Below are 10,814 nucleotides of genomic sequence, written 5' to 3'. Positions count from 1 at the left end.
GGATCAATCCCGTCCCGTCCCACGTGCACAAACTTTACCAGTGGATGAATCCGATACGACAACATCAGGTTGACAATGTGGTGAGAGAACAACTGCCAAAACAGACAATTCCGAAAGACTCGTTAACAGTCTGATTGTTCGAGAAAAGAAGGCCTTCCCAGGGACCTCATCTAAATATCCGATGACGTTTGAAATGGCTGTATGAGAGCATATTCAAAGTCGAGGTGGCTAAGTTTGAGGATACGTCTCTAGCACGGTTTGATTGACCACGAGAAACATTGAAATTTGGGCAGTGTGTTTCAGCTGACAGACGACATAAAACTGTTCTACCTGTATCGGCCTATTTTTGTTCCTATTGTCCACCGATCTTGCACTGGGACGGCAGATATGTAGAGGCGTCTTGATGAGTCCACAATGTTTGAGAATCCCGACGGTTTTACCCAAATGCTTTCGGCTTCTTCCGAACGATCTTTGACGGCTAGCTTGATGGAAAAACACAACGCACGCTACGTGGTGATGGCAAAGCACGACACGGACCAGTTGGAAGTCAGTTTATTTATGCAAATTCACACAGCACGATGTGCCGCCGTTAGGAACAGACGTTGTGGACAGACTCAATGAGAGTTTCGGGATTGTATCCGGCTTTGCACAACTCCATTAGATGAGTTGTGTGTTGGGGTACATCTGGGTCCCGAAGACAGAGAAAAACGGAATCTCAGCTAGGAAATCAGTCCCGGCATGCAAACGAGATATTCAGCACGCTTACTACGGACCAAGGACCAGGCATGTCCCACACAGGTTTGCAGCAATCATTGACAATGATTTCAATGAAACAGGAATGTGTGTTCACATAAGGTTCATAAAAAGTACATCAACAGAGATCAGCATCCCCAAGAAAATGTGCCAACTATGATGCTAGTGAGTGGGGAAGATTGTCAGTGAGGAACACTGAACGTCGAGCGGATACTGGGCTCGAGATTTGAAAAAAAAGTTATGAGAGTTGTTGGCGAGTATCCGCCTAACTGAATTTCGGACCAAACGAAACATCATGATGTAAACTGCTTCATTGCTAGCATGTAACACGCGAATTTTCTCCGCTACGCAGCAGATGAATGGAAGTGTGACAGCTCTACGAAACAGGGCGTTAATTCTCATGTGTAGTTCTATGCCGTGGACACGTCCAATTAAACTCGTTGATGGAAAACCGATCCCGTTGCAGAATTAGGTAGCACTTTGAGTTTACCTAAAAGCTTGATACATTCCGCTATCGACTCTTCATTCCGGTGTATCAGTAGATAATAATGACCTTGGAACTTTCCAATTGTCGAAAATGAACAATCAACAGACAGGCCCAACAAAACTCGTTGATGCAGCAACCATCCCGTTGCAGAATTAGGTAGCACCTTGAGTTTACCAGGTGATAATTTCTGTGCCCTTTCCATGGTCAGTGGAAAACACCCTGTTCCGTCGGAGGGTGCAACATGAAATCGACGAACAGTTGCAATCAGTGAAAAGCTTGTTATTTGGGCTGATAGGCTTTCGACATCAGCTCGATTATCACTGCTCATGCTACAGCCAATCATCAGACGCTCCTTGAGTTTGATCTACGATTCCCTCGCTCAAATGTATCTAAGTAGATTGTCCGCTATTCATATAAAAACTGATCAGTCTGTCTGTATAGCTCTCTGTGTCTTTGTGTCTATCTATCTATCTATCTATCTATCTATCTATCTATCTATCTATCTATCTATCTATCTATCTATCTATCTATCTATCTATCTATCTATCTATCTATCTATCTATCTATCTATCTATCTATCTATCTATCTATCTATCTATCTATCTATCTATTATCTATTCTATCTATCTATCTATCTATCTATCTATCTATCTATCTATCTATCTATCTATCTATCTATCTATCTATCTATCTATCTACTATCTATCTATCTATTTATTCTGTAAAAAAATCAGTGTCGACATCTACTCGGATTGTGGTAAGCGCTTCTGTCACTGAACTGCTTGGGTATAAGGGATTTGTAATCAGCCCAACATATTGCAATCTCATTGCAATATGATTTGGTCACTTGGTTCCTTAAACATCCAGTGGCTTAAGAAATAACTGTTCCAATAGACAATTCAAAATATCGAATATTGCGCTGCACACATACTGACATCTCCCATCGTTCCGGTGCATCGGTAAATCATAATGACCTTGGAATTTTCCAACTGGGAGACGTCCCATCGCCTGAAAATAAACAATATACAGACAACTATCAGTTCATTATCAACCGTGATAGCGCTTCGTTCTATACAACAAAGAAGCATTTCACCCCGCGACCGTAATTTTACACCTTAGTACTCACGTGTTGGTGTTGAAAAATCCGGTTGATCAATGGACATCTGTTCCGAAACCGTCTCACAAACATCACTGCATAGCACTAGTATTATCAACTAAGTTTGCTCGTTCAGGTCCAAGGCACTCATCGTTCAATCAAGGAAAACCAAATCACGTGGCCACATATTGACCGGCTCCTGGTGTGCCAACTTTCCAAATGGATGTTTCAGTCATCGTGTAAATCTATTCTTCCTCTGAGTTACTGGTAAACGATTCATAACATTTCCACTTCCTATTTTACCGTAGCACAGAAACGCATGAATCTTAAGTTACCCGAAGCCATTGTTTTTGTAATCCGAAATATGACACTGGCTAGGTTTGAATATCTAGATGCCTGTAAAGGCAACCTTGCTGAACTTCGTCTACGGGACCTGAAGTTCCTAATCAAGTATTTTCAACATTAACCGTCACCTATCACAGTTAGCATAATACAAGTGTCATCTCGATAAATACACTGATTTTCACAACAGTTTGACTTTTCACATGTTACCCAAATGAATCTCTCCGTGGCATTTTGTGACTCACCATTTCACCGTATTTCATCACATGACTTAACATTGTATCCCTTTTCACCTGCACGTATTGTTCCTCCAGCGTATGCGTTTTTAGATCATTCTGCGTGCGGGCGAGAGACAGTGATAATGGGGAGTGACGTGTAGCAGACAGATCACCTTACGCAATTGTAGAATGAATCCGCTGTCTGCAAAACATTGAAACTATCACTGGGGTTAAGACTACCGAGGTATCCAAAGGAAAATACTGCCGATAAATTATTGAGCCTCCGCTGTTCCTGGACACCATACATGCACATAAAATACGTCTTGAGGACTTGATGTTCTATGCTTCAGGTCAACACCACCACCATCATCATGATCGTCGCCATCATCAAATATGCACCGATAACTACTGCTGGTAAACAAGTGAGCAGTCCGCTCTTTGTTTCTGAACAGCATCATCATTATCGTCATCGAGAGCGTTAACAGAGGAAAATACTGATGATTTACTGACGTACAAGCATTCCAAATTATTGGTAGTGGAACAAGAAAGGCAAATGGAACTGGAAGGAAAAAATGTCTAGCCTACAGCATACAACCGAGATACCTACACATTCTAGACCTAAACAGACAATCTGAATAGAAACTGACAGCATAAACGCCATTGGCATACTGATTCATTTCGACAGATGCATTGAGAAAAAAGGTGTTCAGGAGATCCACCAGCATCATCGTCACCTTTATAATCATCAGCATCGTTATCATCATCAAAATCTGCGTCATCACTGTCAACATCCGCAGTCAGCACTGACGCTTCCCAGCGTGCATTGAATATCGATTTAAAGGCGAACATGATTAGGAGGGTAGTGGGAAATTTCGGACGAACAAACAATGGATTGATTATTTTCCGACCACCGGACGGCCGTGATGGTTGAATTGCCATAGATCCTCTTCATGCTTGCAAACGAAAAATGGTTTTGATATTCAAATGGACTACCACTGGCCGCTGAATACCACCGGATTACCCATTCACAATTGTCAGGCTAATATGCAACAGTACTGTTAAAACTTACGTATTCCGAATCTAATAGCCAGACATACGAGTATTCGTCCGCTAGACAAACATCGATTTCATTGTCCAAACAAAACAAAGAATAGGATAGTTCATCTTCCTTGGCTGCTGTTGTCACGTAGACTGCAGGTTTAGGGGTTCACACAACAGATATTATAGGTCAATATCAAAGATATGTGAGATAGTGAAGTAAATTATCGACGAACGGATCCTGTGTCTCACAGAAATAATGGAGCTGCAAGACGTCTAGAACCAACACGCTACTCAGAAGGTCACTGACATTTCATGACAGAACCTATGGGTTTTCGTGCTTCTTGCGGCGAATCGGATACACGCAGTTTTTGAATATCCCTAAGACTTAATCAAGACTTGAACACAGACTGGGCATAACTTGCCAAACACCCTCATGAACGAGACATTTATCTGGGTTCAGTTGGGGCAGCCCGTCAAAATCAAATAAGAGTGTGAATGCATAATCTGATTGTCATGGTAAAACTCAATGGAAAAAGACCACTGACGAGAACGGTCAAAGGGAGTAACGCCACAATCGTTGGACCTGTTGTTTGATGGGTTTGAAGTGTACGTTTTATAAAAGACGCACATACATTTATTATTTAAAATGAAGCCAGCCAGTTGGCATTGGTGGTTGCTGCAAATAAACAATATCATCCCAGATTATACTAGTTCACCAGTGGGAGTGACATTAATCGATGAACGTTGGATTTTGTGTTATCATCGGCTAAACGCTTCTTGCGTAGAGTCATGTGGTACTTCCTCACAAAGATCGCGTACTGAACAAGAATAAATCAAGCTTGGAACTTCGTTCTGTTTTACTGGTCAACGCCGCTTTTAAACCATATACGGTTGACATTATGAATGATATTTCACGGGATCCATACAAGAATCAGCCAGAAATTTGCGCTACTTACTTCCCATATTTGAAGGAAGAACATCGCGAAACATAGAGCCAGCGTTGCAAGAATCCACGTATAGCACCAATTTGTTGAACATTTTTTTGGAATGCATGTAGGCGAGGGTATCGTTCAACTCCATGGCGTGCAGCTGTCGCAAGACGAAAAGAAAACTTCTCGTGAGCTCGAGATGAGTCATCCGGTGAATCAGTCACCGGTGATGTGGATCTCTCGATTGAAGAATGGGTGGCGCTATGTCCTGACTTAGTGCGGGTATATCAGGCTGTTGGTCGGTCACTAGTGGTCGAACGGTTACACGTTGCATCTATCAAGCGCACCAATATGTATGGAACAGCTGTACATTGCTTCTCGGCTTTCCATCACAGACTGGTTTCTCAGACATAAATGCAAACGCTTCATACTATTAAAGATTCGTGCTGTCGATCTGGAAGCGAAAAGCGGTATGTTGTCTTGTCAGGAAAAATTCGGCTGACCCGTTCTTCGGATCACCTACGTCTCATGAGTCACCGGATGCGACCATTTTCTCGGTTTACGTTATCTACGTTTGCTCAGCAGTCTGAATGAATCGACTACGAAATCATGTGAGTCAAACGACCTTGAACTTTGTAAAACGAAATATATGTGACGGTGTGATTTAAAACAGCTTGACGAAACCTATCAAACATGAATTCCTAGGGATGGTACTCTTGAGAGTGACATACGAACGTCGTAGCTTGTTTTCCGTCTTACGGTTGATGTGTAGAACAGCTGGACTGTGAACTCCCTTTTATAGAGAATTAGCGATGTCATTGCACCAACATGTTTACGTAGGCGTTTTCAATCCGTTCGCAATTTCGCTTCCAACTAAAAAACTGCGTGCTAAAACCGCGGTTACCAAAATTAAATAAACTTACATATTCTTTGGGGAAGGTGATATGCGAAGTCCCACCATGTCCAGTGTAGAAGATGAATACGTTGTCATTAGGACCGCTGTTAATGGGCAGAAAGGTTAAGGTGGTCTTGAAGAGTATTTTATTGACTGGGGCTCCCGCATATAGAAAAACATAACATAAAACCCGCGCAAATGGTAGTATAGCAAACTCGTAGTTCGGAATATTTTTGTACACGCTGCTTGATATAATCAGTAGGTAAATTAACTTCCTCCAGTCTCTATGGCCAGTTGAACATAGGGATGAAAAGTCGATTTCTTGGACGTCTTTTGGCTTTTTCCTATGGTTTTCAATGCATGAAGATGGTTGGAATCAGTTTTGCAATTTTGCTAGTTTTCTCATCTTGCCGTTTGATTGGGCACATTCAGCTCTTTTGAAAACACGCTCTTTTTAGAATGATTACATCTGTTTAATGAAATATGTACATAATGTATACACTACTGAGGAAAATACTATAAGGAATGTGGGCGATCCTACATTTTAAACATGGGCATCAAAGAAGCCATGTGTTTTTATCTAAAACTGATCTGGAAACATTCCTTTTGTAGGTCGCTGGTCAAGATGGTGTTCATCTATTCTCCGATCTTAGTGATCAGCTTGCGAATGTTTCATCACCAACCGAAGTGACATAATAAGTGAGCGGTTGAGTTGGAAGCTAGTCCATACCTGCCAAGTATTATAGGGCTGTTACTGTCTGGAGGGAGCATACAGATCTCGGGGTCCAAATGACAATTCCAAAATGTACTGCGTTGTGGCAGGCATCCCCTTAATTCGATTGCTGCTTTAGTAGTTTCTGTCCGAGGACCTATAGTTCATGGTCCGATTGATCGTTTACCGATTTCTAATATGGTGCTTTCTGGCTTTCCACATACGATTGGTTCTCTCTCCGACGTCTGGTTTCAGTAGTATATTTTTGCTGGTTTATTCCGAATTGCTGTTGTGCTGTAGCCTGATATTTCGGATATTGTACACGCGAAATCTCTTCTAGTTAATAAAATGTTTTATAGTGCTGATGGGATTATCACCTGTGATGGCCCATTTTATAGACCATCTCTCGTATCTTCTCTATCCTACCTAACAAGAGGCGCGGTCGAAAAAAAAATTCATTCAAATTAGAGATGGAACAGATTTAACCACATTTATGTCATTTTATTTACTTGGTCTGTTAGAGAAATTGGATCTAGCAGAGAAGCGAAGCGGATAGTGAAGAACTGCACGGAACTGGATAACGTCCGGCTCCCCCAAGACAAAGAATTGCGGGTAAAGAAGGCGTGGGAGGAATTTCGGAAGAACAACTGTGGAGTTAGCAACACACATAGGCGAGACAGGTATTTTAAAAGCTAAGAGTAATATTGGTGATTTGCGATACAAATTTGAGGGACCGCCATAAACCGAAAGGGCCGCCAGTGTACTTGGATTCCGATCATCAAGACAACAGTGTTCATTTGCGTTGTTCAACACCGTGGGTTGAAAGAAATCTTGCATCCGAGCAAACCAAGATCGACCAACCCCAAGTCGTACAAGTACGAGGAGAAATTCGACCATTCGCAAATGCGCACAACTTAATATTTTTGAAACTTCTGTAAAGTGGCCAACTCACCTTTTTAGCACCTTCTTGTTGGCTTCAAGTTTATCATCGCCCTTTAATACTTTCACGAAGTTATCTCGTGTGACATCCTGAAACGTATGAACATGCATGACCATGTATTTCTGTGACAATGGTGTTCCCCACAACCACTCTCTTCCCAGTAACCATCGAATTTCACCCTAAGAAATAAGTGAACTCCAGGATCTGCTCCCCAGCTTCATCCATTTTATTTCCGCGACGGACGCTGTATGCTGAAAACTGAAGAACTCGATTGTTGGTCTGTTTGCCAAACATGGCATTTGGATTTGCTCCTCAAGCCTAGAGTTAATAGTTGAGTGGAACATGGACTACCTGGGCTATTCACTACCTAGTAGCCCTCACCTACCTCAGTAGCTAAGGAATGCAACATACGTGAGAAATAGCCGCTATTTTGAAGTGAGTATCACTCATCAGCACTCAACTGGATCACAGTTGAACATCTCTTATCCATGATATGCTTTAGCTGAAGGTGCTGTCCTGGACATGCTGCTTGGTTTGGTTGGTGCATCACTCGGGATATCACAGGATATTTCCCCGGAGAAACTTTTCGGGCACTGTTGGCCCTCGTGCACATTTTGTGGTTCTTTTGACAAGAACGCTGGCCTACTCGTTTGGCCAGAAGCAGAAGTTTGAACTCGGTCATGGGCTGCCTGTCTGTTTTCTATGACCTTATGGCAATTGTTCGTTGAAGTGGTTCGAACATTCTGTAATATAGTAATACTAAATAGCATACTCTACATTTGTTTTGTGAGTTGATCCCCAGTGCAATTTCACTAGCTCTTTGAGTTACACGGTGAACTGATGCAGGAATTCACTTGATTGCCGCGCACGGGAACACGGAATTACCTTTCCTCGGTAGTCAATTATCACACCATGGTAGATATCGACGTGCTGGTAGTCATGGAACACTTTGCCTTTAAACGGATTTCTGGAATAAAATGATGAAAGGTGGCAGTGAGTGCTCTTAGAAAATTAACACGTAAGTCAAGTTAAAAGAAATCAAAGGCACACGAATTCTGTTCGAATCCGGTTCGCGGGCTTGCTTCAGAAGAAATTTTCAGAACGATGAGTGTACATTCTATCACGCAAAGGATTGAGTGCAAAATAATAATCCTTTACGCGGAAATAATTTAGGTATGCTACAATTATCCCCGTTGAGTGCACAACAAACAACATCACAAATTTGGTGCGAAAATGTAATTCCTTTGGATTTATTTACATTCAAACTCCACCAGCAGGTGATTTGATATGCATACCAATATTCAGTGCACTTTGATGTAATTCAATTTTGCAGGGAACGAGATGGCTCAAATGGCTAGAACGCGAACTTACCGACCGTAAGTTCCGTAGTTCCAGCCCTACCTTTGACTCCCGACCGCTTCTGTCTAGGCTTGGGAAACATGGCGGTAAACAAGAACTCGTTCAACCTTCGTGTGTCATGGCAGCTAGGCACCTTGAAGATGCTACACCCGAAAGAAAGACTCGCGAAAAAAAGACTTCCGTTTGTTTCAGTCTAGACGCAGGCGGTAACTTTTAACGGTTTAAGAAAGTTTTTCACCTCTTCGGCTGCGTTACAAGATGTTCAGCTTAGTAGATTTTCTGCGTACTATTTGCTCCAAATGACCATCGGCTGATGCACTAGACCGACCTCTAAATATCTGTGTTTCATTCCAGGCGACGGATACGTGTACCCACACGAGTACATATCAGAATCATCGTCATCATCATCATGATCAACAGAATGTGCTGCTTGCATCAGGGTCTACAGTCAAAAAAACGCATCAACCAAAAGTAAATATGATAAGACTTCTGTATTGACGCCTGCAACACCATAATCGACTGCAACTCAAATCCAACAATTATACACATGATAAATACGGCAATAGAAAGAGGCTTGTTAAAGTCAAAAAACTAAGCACGTTTTCTACACTCTATTCGCTACCATATAGCGAAAATTGTACGCGATATTTACCTGGGATTGTTTGCAATATCGTCGTAGGCGAATGTAATTACGTTCTGCGCTGGAACCTTGTTTTTACGTACGACATGATACGCGCGGTAAACGTCCGCCTGAATGAGAACACAAATGAAACGTGAATTAAGGTTAACAGGCAGAGTGAGGCATGTAGGCTAAAGAAGGCTAGCAGTGCGTAGGAAAATCCATATTTGGTGGAGCATCAGATATCCCAACAAAATTTTGGATGTATTATCCCAAGATCGGAAAGCATTATTCAACTCTAGAAGCGTTGTGTCACAGAGAACAATCCGAAGGCCCATGACCGAGTTCAAACTTTTGATTCTGGCCAAACGAGTAGGCCAGCGTTCTTGTCAAAAGAACCACAAAATGTGCACGAGGGCCAACAGTGCCCGAAAAGTTTCTCCGGGGAAATATCCTGTGATATCCCGAGTGATGCACCAACCAAACCAAGCAGCGTGTCCAGGACAGCACCCTCAGCTAAAGCATATCATGGATAAGAGATGTTCAACTGTGATCCAGTTGAGTGCTGATGAGTGATACTCACTTCAAAATAGCGGCTATTTCTCACGTATGTTGCATTCCTTAGCTACTGAGGTAGGTGAGGGCTACTAGGTAGTGAATAGCCCAGGTAGTCCATGTTCCACTCAACTATTAACTCTAGGCTTGAGGAGCAAATCCAAATGCCATGTTTGGCAAACAGACCAACAATCGAGTTCTTCAGTTTTCAGCATACAGCGTCCGTCGCGGAAATAAAATGGATGAAGCTGGGGAGCAGATCCTGGAGTTCACTTATTTCTTAGGGTGAAATTCGATGGTTACTGGGAAGAGAGTGGTTGTGGGGAACACCATTGTCACAGAAATACATGGTCATGCATGTTCATACGTTTCAGGATGTCACACGAGATAACTTCGTGAAAGTATTAAAGGGCGATGATAAACTTGAAGCCAACAAGAAGGTGCTAAAAAGGTGAGTTGGCCACTTTACAGAAGTTTCAAAAATATTAAGTTGTGCGCATTTGCGAATGGTCGAATTTCTCCTCGTACTTGTACGACTTGGGGTTGGTCGATCTTGGTTTGCTCGGATGCAAGATTTCTTTCAACCCACGGTGTTGAACAACGCAAATGAACACTGTTGTTTTGATGATCGGAATCCAAGTCCACTGGCGACCCTTTCGGTTTATGGCGGTCCCTCAAATTTGTATCGCAAATCACCAATATTACTCTTAGCTTTTAAAATACCTGTCTCGCCTATGTGTGTTGCTAACTCCACAGTTGTTCTTCCGAAATTCCTCACACGCCTTCCTGACCCGCATATGACGAGATGGCATGTGTCGGCACACAGGGACAAGCCAGGAGACGCGGCAGTTATTTATTCACTCGCAAA

At 42.4% G+C, this 10,814-nt stretch overlaps 1 protein-coding gene across 1 annotated transcript in view; it reads right to left on the bottom strand.

Moving 5' to 3' along the window:
* Positions 1 to 539: 539 nt before the first annotated feature.
* The window catches only part of T265_09829 (hypothetical protein), a gene marked incomplete at both ends in the record, with an annotated part of 12,785 nt that continues 2,510 nt past the window's right edge, over positions 540 to 10,814 (bottom strand). Inside the window, 10 exons of the mRNA XM_009176015.1 lie at positions 540 to 684; positions 2,176 to 2,248; positions 2,924 to 3,013; positions 3,966 to 4,087; positions 4,894 to 5,026; positions 5,790 to 5,865; positions 7,426 to 7,502; positions 8,299 to 8,366; positions 8,785 to 8,915; positions 9,425 to 9,522. Coding sequence (XP_009174279.1) covers positions 590 to 684; positions 2,176 to 2,248; positions 2,924 to 3,013; positions 3,966 to 4,087; positions 4,894 to 5,026; positions 5,790 to 5,865; positions 7,426 to 7,502; positions 8,299 to 8,366; positions 8,785 to 8,915; positions 9,425 to 9,522 — 963 coding nt within the window. The remainder of the gene's footprint in view (positions 685 to 2,175; positions 2,249 to 2,923; positions 3,014 to 3,965; positions 4,088 to 4,893; positions 5,027 to 5,789; positions 5,866 to 7,425; positions 7,503 to 8,298; positions 8,367 to 8,784; positions 8,916 to 9,424; positions 9,523 to 10,814) is intronic.

Source organism: Opisthorchis viverrini, assembly GCF_000715545.1.
Source record: "Opisthorchis viverrini unplaced genomic scaffold opera_v5_315, whole genome shotgun sequence".
In the NCBI taxonomy this organism is placed as follows: domain Eukaryota; kingdom Metazoa; phylum Platyhelminthes; class Trematoda; order Opisthorchiida; family Opisthorchiidae; genus Opisthorchis; species Opisthorchis viverrini.
Note: the sequence above shows the minus strand (reverse complement) of the source record. Positions and strands in the feature narration are given on the sequence as shown.